The sequence below is a fragment of the Typopeltis vanoorti genome, chromosome 14 (assembly GCF_054136105.1).
Source record: "Typopeltis vanoorti isolate ZY-2024b chromosome 14, IOZ_Tvanoo_1.0, whole genome shotgun sequence".
NCBI classification, from domain to species: domain Eukaryota; kingdom Metazoa; phylum Arthropoda; class Arachnida; order Uropygi; family Thelyphonidae; genus Typopeltis; species Typopeltis vanoorti.
In genome coordinates this window covers 78,679,906-78,693,500 of record NC_143562.1, presented here as the reverse complement: position 1 = coordinate 78,693,500, position 13,595 = coordinate 78,679,906, and the positions used below count along the sequence as shown (strand labels likewise).

Sequence of the window (13,595 nt, the reverse complement as noted above, 5' to 3'; positions counted from 1 at the left end):
TTCCTATAATGGAATAATAGGCATTAGCTGATTTTTTTTTTCATTTCTTATTTTCAATGTAATGAGAATACTTATGATACATAAACGAAATTTTTGCAGGTAATAAATTTAGTTTAAGTAAGTTTAAGTTTGTCTGTTTAATTTTTCTATAATTAATTGAACTTTTAAAGTTACTTTTATTTAATATAAATAAATGTAAAATAAAGGCTTATTAAAAAAAAAGTTCTCATTGTTTTCTCAACCACAAGATGTCGCATTCTGAAGTGTTGTTCAGTTTTGTAATTATGCTCCTTTTGTTATTTTTGAGGAATTTTTTATGAAATGGATAAAATAGAGAGGAACAATCAGGTAAAGTGTTTCGAAAGAAAATGGTTAGGCCTATTAGTTGAAAATTCTTTTTTGTGATTATAATTAATCAGCAGATTTACGATTTGTGTTCAGTGCTGATTCATAGACTGCAACATTATCTCCTAATCCATGAAAGGAAACACTTTTAGTATGTTAGAATTTTTGTTTATTTTTCAACTTTCGATATAGTTATCTCCTAATCCATGAGAGGAATATTTTCGCAAAAAAAAAAAAAAAAAAAAAAAACTTTTTTAAATTTGACACACACACACACACAAACATAGTAGCTAATAGTTAGATATCCACCAACAATTTTAAGATGTTTGATTATGTGGTCAGACTTGGTTCTGTGATCATTCATTTTACCGGAAATTGCAGGACCATCTTCTGTTACTCCTTTTGGTTTTATGTTTTTTTTTTTTTTTTTTTTTTTTTCCGGTGTTATTCGTACAAGGATATGTAGGTGGGAGAAGCTGCCACTGCATTCTCCAGGAAACAGAAACCTAACTATCATAAGCAGACAACTGAATATTTCCCTTCAAATAATTTCTTGTGTCATTTAAATACAAATTAAACAGTACTGGTCCAAGCAGAGGGCCTTGTGGCAGTCTGCTGGTCAGCTACTTTCTCTTGGACTTTGCTTCCTCATATACTACTTTTTTTAGCATCTGTCCTACAGCCACTCTTGCGTCCATATCATCAGTTTCATATCCATTATCATTTGTTCCAATTTGCACAGCAGTATGTGCTATGCAGTATACCAATAAATGCTTAGTAAAATCGAGTATTATTATCATGTAGGCATTCCTTTATCCAACTCAGTTGTCACTCTATTATAAAAAGCTAATACCCCTACTCTATTGAGTATATGATACTTCCGAATTCTCTTTACAACTTTTCCAGTACTTTTACCATTACTCCTGAGATACTGAGGAGTCTGTAATTCTTGGTACCTCTTTTATGCCAAGGAACTATTTTGCCCTCTTTTTGCTACCTTTGGACTTCCTTTGCATATTCTTGTAATACATGAGCTGATATCCCATCTAATCCTATGGCAGTATTTGTGTTGATTATCTGCATCCTAAGTAGTTCTGATTCATCAACCTGTATTCTCATATCCGACAGAAATATCCTCACTTGGATGACAAGAGCTTTGAAAAGTGTTCACTTAGTAACTTCACTGCTTAATCTGCTTCTGTCACCTAGCTACTATTAGCACCTACTAAAGTTAACCTTATATATTCATTCTTCCTTTTACTTGCCTCATAAAAGAGCCCTTTGTGATTTCCTTTGGCCTGCTTGGTTAAGTTTGCATAATCTCTCAGAACCAGTTCTTGGGAATCAGACAAAACCTCTTCATTCCAGCAAATTCAAATTCGATCATCTTTTCTTTGAAACATAAAACTACAAAATCATCTGAACCTGAACTGATCAGACTGCCAGTATCCAAGTTTTGGGAAGTGATTACAATTAATTGTTCCTAAGTTATTATTTTTTTTTTAAATTAATAATTATTTAAATTATGTTTATCTACACAACTTACTACAATTGTTCCTTTGAACTCTAATAGTGTCATGTCATATGCTTCAGCTACAACTGAGATGTATGTTAATATACACATGATTTATAACTCATTATTTTGATTCATCGTTTGAACGTAGTTAATGGTCTGTCTTTCTAACAGACCATTGCATGAAATATATTTCAGTTTTTGAATAAATTCTATATAATTTTTGTTACATATGCAAAACTGTGCAAGTTATTTTAATATGTGTAGTACACATGTTCCATTAAAGCTATTTATTACAAAACAAATTATGCTGTTTATTTGGATAGTCTGATGTGAAGCTAACTACCTCCACAAACAAGTTGCTTAATTGTGAAGATGCTTCATGTTCACACTTTTGTTTGCTCTCACCTGGGTAAAGGATAAAAACAAGAATATAACTTCTTGTCAAGTATGATATTATGAACAATTTATTAAAATACCTGCACAAACAGTGTTTGTGACTAAACATCTGCTAGTGGATATGTGCAAAACATTGCATATCAGTAGGAAAGGATGTATAGAACGTTGTATGGCTAGGAGTTTTGTATTATTAACAAATATTTGTATTTTACAATGATTTTTATATAATTTCATGTATAACTTAATTGTGCCATAAAGATGCTAGTGAAGTAAGTTTTTTCCCCCTATCATGTAAGTACCCACTTCCTAATCTGTACAGTATTTTTCATGTGTAATTTAATTTGTAATTTTTTGGTTTACCATGGTGCCAGAAATAATGATTTTCTTTAAAAGTCTAGTACAAGGCTAGTAGCAAGAGGTGGTGGTGTGTGTGTGTGTGGGGGGGGGGGGACACCCATAAAATAAACAAATAAGGTCATTTTATTGGAATTGTTTATTTCACTATTACTATCATAATCTTACTTATTTATTTTGTTTAAATTTGCTTCATTGATTAGGTTCCAAATTATTTAGGTGGCAAAATTAATTCAGTGCATTGATTAGACAGGAAATACCACCACATCTCATAAATATCATCAAATTAAAAGTATTTCATCATCATCAATTTCCTGATATGTACCCTCATTAATAATTTTATGTTTACAATAAAGTTTCTGTATATTTAAGTTTATCAAGGATTTAGGCCTAGCATGGCCTGTGCCGGCCTTAGAAGTCATCGTTGAATTGTTTAAGAGGACGTCCTGGTTTTCTTTTTCCTAATGACTTGTACTTTAAGGCTTGTTTTGGTAATCTTTCTGTTTTAATTCTTTGAATGTGTTCCATCCATTTATGTTTATATTTTTAAATTTTTTCTATTACTGGTTCTTCGTTTAATTCTTTCATAATTTCTTCATTTCTTTTGTGATCAAATAGGGTATACTTTGCAGTTTTTCTCATAAACTTCATTTCTGCTGTTATTAATCTTTGTTTGTCTTTTTGTTTTATTGTCCAGATTTCATTTCCATACATTAAGACTGGTAGGGCTAATGTATTGTATACTTTTAGTCTGGTTTGTTTTTGAACTAGGTTTGGTTTAAATATAGAGTTAATTACACTTGTTATTTTTAAATATTTTGCAATTCTTACGTTTATATCTTTTTCATTTTCATATGTGATCATACATCCTAGGTAGTTAAATGAATTCACCTGTTCTAAGATCTTGTTATCTATTACTATTTTACTTCTTGCTGGATCTTGTCCTTTAAAGGCCATAGTTTTTGATTTTTCTGTTGATATTATCATACCATAATCTTTGGATATCTCATTTAGATCTAAAATAGCTTTCTGTAAGTTATCTTCAGAATTTGTAATTATTATTTGATCATTGGCAAAGAGGAGAGTGTTTAAGTTTACTGTAGGAGAAAGTTTAATTCCTTGATGTAAATTATTATTCCATTTTATTATTTCATTTAAGTAGATATTAAAAAGAGTTGCTGAGAGGGGACATTCTTGTCGGAACCCTTGGTTTATCTCTCTCTCGTATATGATAGCTCGTGATTTAATCTTATTTGTTTTTGATTATTTTCATATATACTTGTGATTGCTTTTCGGATATTATTTGGTATTTGTCTTTCTTTTAATATGTTAAATAATATGTTTCTTTTAACTTTATCAAATGCTTTTTCAAAGTAAATAAATGCAATATGTGTTGCTAAATTGTATTCTCTTCTTTTCTCTATTATTAATTTTAGGCAAAAGGCTGGGTCTATACATGATTGTCCTTTTCTAAATCCATTCTGTACTGTAAAAGAAAGTTTTCGGAATATTTCATTAGTTTGCTATTTAAGATTCTACTATATATTTTGTAACAGGAATTTAGTATACTGATACCTCTATAGTTTTTAGGGTCATCTCTGTTACCTTTTTTAAAGATAGGAATCACAATTGCTTTTTTCCATTCTATTGAGGGGGATACCAGTTGAGTAAATTTTATTTAAAAATAATAAGAGTCTTTCTTTGAATCTTGTTCCTGCATATTTATATAGTTCTGAACCTAGCTTATCTTCTCTAGGTGATTTTCTGTTTCTTGTTTCTTTCAGGCTGATTTCTAATTCTTCTTTAGCTATTTCCTTTTCATTTTCATTAAGTGTTTGCCAGTTGTCTTTTTTAAAATATTTGTCTGGCCACAGTTCTGTGTAGTACTTTAGAAATTCTTCTAATTTCAATTCAGTGTTTAATTTTATGTTTTCTTTGGTATCTGCATTTAAATGTTTCAAAATCTTATATACATTGGGTCTTATTTTATATAAATCATGTTCTAAATTAGAAACAAATTTGTTCCATGATTCTCTGTCTTTTTCTGACTTCTCTTTTAGCTATGGCTCTTATTCTTTTATATTCTATTTCATCTTCTAATCTTTTACTGCTTAACCATTTGTGATAGGCTTCTTTTTTCTTTTTGATTATTTCTTTGATTGTATCATCCCAGATCTTCAGTTTTTTTCCTTTTATTAAATTTTTTGGTCTTTCCTAAGCTTTCATTTGCTGCTGCATTTTGTATCGTTTTTATATTAAGCCATTTTATTTCTATTTCTTCATTTTGTTTTATTTTATCTAGATATTGGTTAATTCTTTGTTCATATAGCCATTGTACATTTGTGTCATTCAGTAGTCTAGTTTTATGAACAAATGATTCAATTTTTTTTTCTGTTCTTGTTACTTGTAGCCATTTAGGTGGCAATCTTAATTTTATTGTAAAATAAAATAAAACTGTTATAATAAACTTAAGATTTAATATAAAATCTTAATTTTATTTTAACAAGGAAATGGTTCACTGCTTATTTCATATCCTCTGTGAACTGTAATTTCGAAATGAAAATTTTGATGTCTTTTCATTTAATATGAAGTAATCTAATATTGATTTCCATCCTCTTGCTGCCCAAGTATATTTATGTATGTCTTTATGTTTATAGAAGGAATTCATTATTTTTAGTTTATTATAAACTACAAAGTCAATCAATTTTTTACCATTCCTGTTTAGAGTATGTTCTCTGTGTATTACTATATTATTATTAATTTTCGTGTTTCCAATTCTTGCATTTAAGTCTCCTGCTAAAATTATGTAATCATTTTTATTTATTTTATTATATATGTTTTGTAGCTGATTTTAAAAATCAATATTATCCTGTTCTCTTCCTTCTTCTGGGGCATATAAACCAGTTATTGTTAAATAGCTTCTCTCTATTTTTATTCTAGCTTTTATTATTCTTTCATTCCATAATTTATTATGTTTTAACTGTTTTGAAAGGGAGTTATGAATCCAAATGATGACTCCTGCTTGTGCTCTTTGGTCTCTGTCGACTCCACTGTATATCACATTAAAATTTTCAGTTCTCATAGTTCCTTTTAATTTTTTTTTTTTTTGTTTCAGTGATTACTGCTATTTTAAAATTTCTTTCATTTAATAATTGGTCTAATTCTATTTCTTTATATGCTATTCCTCTTACATTTCAGTTTGCTATGTGTATTATATTTTGTCGTTTCCATTTTTGTTTTACCTTTTCCATTCCAGGGCCGTTCCATAGATTCAATCTGATTATCTTTTTCTGTCAGCTTACAAGTAGGATTATGTTCTCCATGTCAGGGGACTAGCCTGACGATGGAATAGTTCAGTGGTAGGGCTGCTACCTTAAGGCTTCTGAACTAGCTTTCTTCCGAATTTAAACCCATAGGAGGAATAGGATATATTGAAGGGGAAAGAGTAGATTATAGAAGAATTATAGTAAGGTTTATAGAGAGGGCATAGTTGTAAAGCCAGAAATGAAAAGACCCCATGGCCCTCGAGTACTTTAATAGCATAAGGATCATACAATAAGAAGAATTGGCTGATAAGGCCTTATATGAAAGATTAAAGTAAGTGGATCTTCCTCAAAGTAGAAGGAGACGACATCCAGCTAGGGGTCCATAAGAGTGCTGCTTCCCTTACAATCAAGATGATTGCCCCTTATGGCCCTGTTGGTCCACGAGTCCTTATTCAGTATATTCGGACCACCTCACCATATATATACACACATGCACACATGATGGGCTCCCCTATCCACCACCCAGGGGATGCGCTCTCTAGGGGCTACAGGGTCCTCCCAAGAGAGAGAGCGAGATTTAAGTTTATATTATTACTAATCTCAATTTTCCTCCAAATTAATCTGCTTGTTAGCACTCTAGTATTGTCCCATCTAAGGCACTTCTGACTGAAATCCATCTAGATCATGGTTGTCCTCTTGTCTGTTTTCTATCATCTTGACATTGAACACTTGTTTTTTTGCTAATATTTCCTCTCCGATTGTGTTTAAGTACCACATCACCTTAGATTAGCCTTGTTCACACATTCTTGAATGCCAATCAAGTTCTCTCCTAATGTCTTCATTTTTAATATGATTCCCATTGGTGCCTTTAAATTTTTTAGGAAATGACAATTAATTAATAATAAAATATTAATTAAAAAACTTTAATCAATACCCTCCAATATTTCGGCAATGTTACATTGCCATCTTCTGGGAACATAAAACTATATGTGCACGCAGGCACTGACAACGAGCAAATGAGGCTGAAGAGGTCAACTGGCATTGGTCCTAGAAGTCCTAAAGGTGCCCTAACGGACTAAATTGGGTTGTCTTGGCTGTTGGACTGATGTTAGGATGCAAGATTCCCAAATTTGGGGAAGTCTCATGCAACCAAATTTGTTGAGGTTTGGGAAGTTTTTTAGAGCTGAGACTGATTCCAGGAATTTATTGTGGTCTCATCAGTGGGAGCTAGACCCAGAGGTGGTGATACTAAGGTGGAAGTGATGGAGAAGTTATAGTTACCTGTATGAGTTGGCAAAGGGTGTCACACCCTATTATTAAAATTCTCTGGATTAGAGATAATATAATAAATTTAGTTTAATCCTTTATCCAAGTGTGAGCAAACAAAGTTTGCGCCTGAAAGTATCTTCAGGACTGGGTTAAGGTGGTACACACCAGGGCAACTCGTTGCAAAGGTGGAGCAAGCTACCAACACTCCTATCCTAGTATCTCCTATAATGCAAAACACATCTCCTTGCGGATATGTCTATTGTTATGCATTAAGGGAAGGGCCACTACCCAGACCGGTTTCGACCTTTATTGAGGTCTCTTCAGTGGGAGCCAGGCCCAAGTCGAGATATCAGGCAGAAGCATTTGCAGGTCATCTCCACCTATAGGAATTGCCAATTGGTGTGCCACCCTTTTTCAGGATTAGAGATAAGTTTATGGAAGTTTTTTTTCACTTGGCTATGCTGCTAATTATATATTGGGTTTTATCCTTTATCCAAGTGTTAGCAAACAAAGTTTGTGCCTGAAGTACTCTCAGGACTGGGACCACTTCTCCATCACTTCCAGCTTAGTATCACCACCTCTGGGTCTGGCTCCCACTGATGAGACCTCAATAAAGGTTGAAACTGGTCTGGGTAGTGGCCCTTCCCTTAATGCATAGCATTATACATGTCTGCAAGGTGCTTTACATTATGGGAGATACTAAGGCAAGTGATGAGAACTTATACCACCTTTACCACGAGTTGCCCCAGTCCTGAAAGTACTTCAGGTGCAAACTTTGTTTGCTAACACTTGGATAAAGGATAATAAGTGCTATTTAAATTAAGGGGATATTAAATCCCACATTATTTCAAAGCCGAATAAGAAACTCAAAGATAGAAATCTAATTTAAGAGTTTCATGCCGAATATAGAAACTATATAAAGTTCGGCAAGTCCAAGCATAAGCCAACACCTAGTAATGCAATGCCAGGGCAACTCGTTACAAAGGATATTGCTTTATTTTTAATCCAACTTTCAGATCCATAACTTCAAACTGGTTGAACACTGTCTTATATGTTGCTAGTTTAGTGTTTTGGCTAATTACTCTCTTATTCCTTATAAGTTTATTCGTTTGAATTCCCCATATATGCATTGTGTGCAATATAACATGTAGGAAGTAAGTTACCTCCCAGTAAGGTCACTATTGGGAGGAAAAACTCTTTCTCTCCCTCTCCCTCTCTCTCTCTCTCTAGAAAGAGAGGGGAGAGCAAAAATTGTTTTAATGGTAGTAAACTAAGAAATATTTTAGAATGCTAAACTTCATTTCATCAGAATTGTTAATAATACATCATCATTAAGATAAAGATTGTCATCAAATAATTTTGGTTGTGTGGTATGAAATTAAAAATATATTTATATGTATTTGTGTCTTTTCAGATTATTTTAATGAGAAAGCATGTAAAACAGGCCAAGAACCATACCATAAACAAATTAGTTAAAGAAATAAAGCAGCTTGGATTGAAAAGGCAATTATTTTGATTAAATTAGTAAATATATTATAAAATTTAAAATTTCACATGTTGAATTTTTACTAAGTGTGAAAATTTTATAATACACTAATACTTAATCTAATTTTATTATAGTGGAAACATCTGGAACCTGTGCTATAGATTTCAACAGAATTAATTACTGATTAATGCAGCGCTATGTTTATGCACCAAATACACTAAAAGAATTTCCATACTTAATATTTCTTGTTCTGTGTAGGTTGTTTTTATTTTAATGGAATGCAGTTTTCGTGTATCATGAAAAGATATAAATAGACTGTAATGGGAACACGAATTCCAGGAGTAGAAATTGGACAGATATCAATCTCTCTCTTTCTTTCTTCATCGAATGGTGTTGCACAAACAGTGAGTTACATGACCTCCAGCTGCCTTGGAATTAGAACTAGGTTGTAAAGCTGGAATAATTGATGTAGTGTTGTGGGGAAAGCAGTAGAAAAATATCAAAAGGAGAAGAACCTCTGGTTGAACTTGCTTGATTTATGGATGGATAGCAACACACTCCTAACTCTTGGAAAAAAAGCACTGGTTATCACAATCTATAAAAAAGGAAATAAAGACGATTGCAATAATTATAGGGGAATTAGCCTGCTGAATACAGGATATAAAATATTTGCAGGAATATTAAAAGAGAAACTAAGCAGCATTGTAGAAGACAAATTAGTAGAAGAATAAAATGGTTTCCGAAAAGGATGATCCTGCATAGATCCAATTTTTACTTTAAAAGTATTAATAGAAAAGAGAAGAAAATTTCAAAAAGAAACACACATGGTCGGCCTTTATTGATTAAGAAAAAGCCTTTGACAAAATTAGTAGACAAAAATTGCTTAAAATATTAACCGATTTAAACATACTAAACCAACTTTTACAATCCATTCAAGAAATATGTACAGGAAATAAAATAGCAGTTAATATCAAGAGGAGTATGACAAGGATGTACTGTCTCACCTCTGCTTTTCAATATATATATATATATATATATAAAATTATAACAATCTGGAAACGGCATAACCCATTTGGTATAAAAATCACCCTGCAAATGAAGATAGATACACTACTATTTGCAGATGATCAAATAGTATTAGCTACATCAGAAGATGACCTACAAAGATCATTAAAATCGTTAAATGATATCTCAAAGCAATATAATATGACAATATCTAAAGAAAAAACAAAAATAATGGCATCCAAAGGAGAAAACCCAATAAGAAGTAAAATAGTGATAGATAATAAAATACTAGAACAAGTAAACACTTTCAGATACTTAGGATGTGATCTATCATACGAAGAAGAAAAAGTCATACACTAAAATATCAAACTTTGTCAAGGTAAATGGCATAATAAATAATATATTTAAGCCATCCCTAGTACAAAAACACACTAGAATCAGACTATATAATGTCTTGTCAAAACCAGCTCTACTATGCAGAAACGAAACATGGACCATGAAAAAGAAAGATGAAAAACGAATTCAAACAGCAGAAATGAAGTTCCCCAGAAAAACAGCTGGATATACCAAGTGGGACCACAAAAAAATGAAGAAATCTTACAATCCCTGAAAATAAAACCAATTAATTATTACATAAGACAGTATAAACAAAAATGGCCAGAACATTTAAATCGACTGGACAACAGCAGACTACCAAAAATATTATACAGATACAAAATAAGTGGAAAAAGAAGAATCTGTAGACCAAGAAAGAGATGGCATGAGACCAGAACAGGCCATTTGGCCTAAATTCCATGTTAAGAAAAAGAAGAAGAAGAGCAACACAGTTAACAAACGTTATTGATTCATGAATTTCACTTTTATTGTTAATAAAATATGCAAGAAGTGATTACCTGGGTGGTTGCCAGCAGTGTGCATCTCTGCAAGAAAAGTGTATATGTGGAACTACAAGGGGGGGGGGTGATTATGAAGAAAAGAGATCAATGCAGCTTGGGGAATTTTCAGAACTATCTAGTAGAAGCAATGTCTAAATGTATTCCAAGGGTCAGAAGGTTAAATAAGGTAGGTGTAAAATGGATGAATAAAGAGATTAAGCATCGATACGCAGAAAAAGGGCATTATGGAGGCAGCATGAGAGAAGTGGTAATAACCAATTCCATGAGGATTACAAAGACCAGGCAAGGTGAGTGACTTGGTTGGTAAGGGTAGCAAAAGTAAGGTATGAGCAGCAGTTAGCTAATGAAGCCAAAAAGAATCCTAGGGAGTTCTTTCGATATGTAGCCAGCAAAAAAAAAAAAAAATACTAAAAGATTATGAAAGGATGACGCTGATTGGAGAAAATGGTATAAAGACAGCTGTTGCAGAAGATATAGTGGAGATACTTAATGAGCAGTTCATAAAGGTCTTTCAATCTTGTGAATGTGACTTCATGGAGAGATTGAGAATAGTTGATGATGGGGAGGAGAAACTGACTGTAAGTGAGTAAGAGGTGTATGGGAAGTTGAGCAAACTAGATGTTAATCCCCCAACCGGCCAGGATGTCTATAGACATCCAGCTAAATCTGGATACGATGTATGCTATCTGATGAAAGAACATGGATAAGAAGTGCAGTTCGACCAGCATGTCCATTAGAAGGTGTGATAATCCCTCACGCTGAAGAGAGCACTTAATCAATTATCTCAGGCTCATAGCTGTGACTCAGTTACCTATAACAAGAAATGCAGTTCCTTGTTCTATGCTGGGTAACTGAATTTTAGTTATATTGGTTAAACTAAAAATATAGAAATTATTTTTATTTTATCTTTTTATTGTACAATACAATTTTAATGGCTGGACAAAATAAATATCCTTGCATAATTTATTCACTTAAATATTGCGTTACCTTCGAGAACCAATTTAATTTTTAATTTTTTTTTTGTGCTAATTTTTTCTAATCGCTTACTCCACAAAACATTTTCTTTGTTCTCGAAGAAATTAATCATGATAATTATTTGGAATATTATTTAAAAAAACCGGCTGTCGATGTTCGAGATTATGTTATATTTTTGTTCAAAATCATGATTCGAAGAATACTTCACAGATTTCCTGAAGGATGTGCTTGAGCGACTTTGCTTTATAGAGAATAATGAAATTCTTTAATCATATCACTAAATTTTTTTTCTTTATATTGTAATCTACTGTTCTTTGCACTTTCACCTTCTTGGTTTCCCTGTATAATTGGTCATTACAAAATAAAATTAACGGTTGCGATTTAAATTGATATGTATATTTTCTGCTAGTTCAGATATTATGCTCCAATTTTATAATAAGCAATACTTTTGCTTATATATATATATATTTAAATTACAAAATTTTGTATTAAAAATTTCCACTACAAAAGTTCAACTAATCAACAATATTATTTTCATATTTCTTTTTCTCGTGTGGGAGAAAACGGTAAAACGTCACTCTTATAATTGTATCAGATGTTATAATGGCAAAAATAGTAAGAAAAAAAATCATTTGTACTTTATTTCAAAACACAAAGAGAGAACATTGTAAATTCACCCAATGAAAAAGAAAATACTCCACATTTTTCTTGTGTTATCTGATTTTTTTTTCTTGTAGTACAAAGAAGAAATCACCGCACATAAGATGGTAGAATACAAGAGGGCAAAAATCTGTAGATTGATTACACTATAGCTGATAGAGAATTCATGCCAGAAAAATTATTTATGTAAGAGTTCTAACATCAGCAGATATAACGACATTTTCTTCTAGTTTAGATACGTAGCATTGTTGAAGTAGCTAAACCTTTGCTACTATTTACACTAAAATGAATGGGCATGTTCCCCAAGTGATTTACGTTCATAACAGTTGTCTTGCAAATGATTTATAAAATAAATTCTCTGAAATATCTGCAAATTGAATAAGTCTTCAATATAACCTTCATGCCCTCCCCAAAAAAACAAGATTATGTGAAGCATATGCTCCTTTTCTTTTAGAATAATTCAAGTCCTCTTTTTCAAAATAATTATATGAAATAATTTATACTTTTTCAAATAAAAATGAAGCTGATCATTATAAATTAAGAACTTATTTCAGCATAAATACTGTATCAGCCTGTAAAAGAAATGTCTGTATTTTTTTCTGTTAGGATGTCTACTAATCAACAATTAAAAACGAAACACGACATTCTTGATGTATCTCGCATCAAGAATGTATCTTGAGGCACTTTAGTGTCCCTTCTAGCTAAGTATTCTCAATTTTCTTCCTCAATAGCACTGAGAGTAATCTAAGCCTTTACCTTTTTCTCCAGCTAAGAGGATTACTATAAGTATTTCTAAGATGTAGATTACTTCAGAAATAGCAACCATAAGTAGAAGTAAAAATATTTAGATTATTTTAAGAAAAAGAAACTAAAATAATACTACTGAACTTTCTTTTGTGTGGTATGCATATAAACAATTTCTAAAATTTCAAATCATTTCAGCAGACAGTAGAACAGCTGGTTTTAGATTGCAAAGAAATAGTACAGAATTAGAAGCTTCAGGGTACAACAATATTATTGTCTTATTTTTTTTGTCGAAATGGTAAAATGAAGTAATAGATTTTGAATACTGTCTGGAAACGTTTACGAACCTGAAATTTAGAGTGGTTATGTAATTGAATTCCAGGAGAGGATAAGGATGGGAGTAAGCATTAGAAAATCTTCAAAATGAGCATAAATTTTGAATCATTCTGTATATGATATCCTTCATATTATATTTTCAACATATCTACGGTGGTTACACGCTGGATATTATAGTAATGTGCATCCTACAAAAAGAAAAGGCGAAGAATCCCTGCTTAAACATCATTGGATATAAATTTTTGATACCAAAAAGATTCACAATCGGAAACCGAGTTATGCAATATAACATTGTTTGTTGTACATAAAACAAAACAAAAAAAAATTCGTTTCTAAAACTGAAATGT

At 31.8% G+C, this 13,595-nt stretch overlaps 1 protein-coding gene across 4 annotated transcripts in view; it reads left to right on the top strand.

Moving 5' to 3' along the window:
- The first annotated feature begins 250 nt into the window (after positions 1–250).
- Rlb1 (lysine-rich basic protein Rlb1) overlaps positions 251–13,595 on the top strand; it is a 183,939-nt gene continuing 170,594 nt past the window's right edge. For 3 of the 4 annotated variants that reach the window (XM_090403377.1, XM_090403376.1, XM_090403375.1), the window contains exons 1-2: positions 251–348; positions 8,561–8,649. In XM_090403377.1, coding sequence (XP_090259503.1) covers positions 322–348; positions 8,561–8,649 — 116 coding nt within the window. In that variant the 5' untranslated portion in view covers positions 251–321. Of the gene's footprint in view, positions 349–387; positions 497–8,560; positions 8,650–13,595 lie in introns of those variants that run through there. The other variant, XM_090403378.1, reaches the window with a different exon arrangement.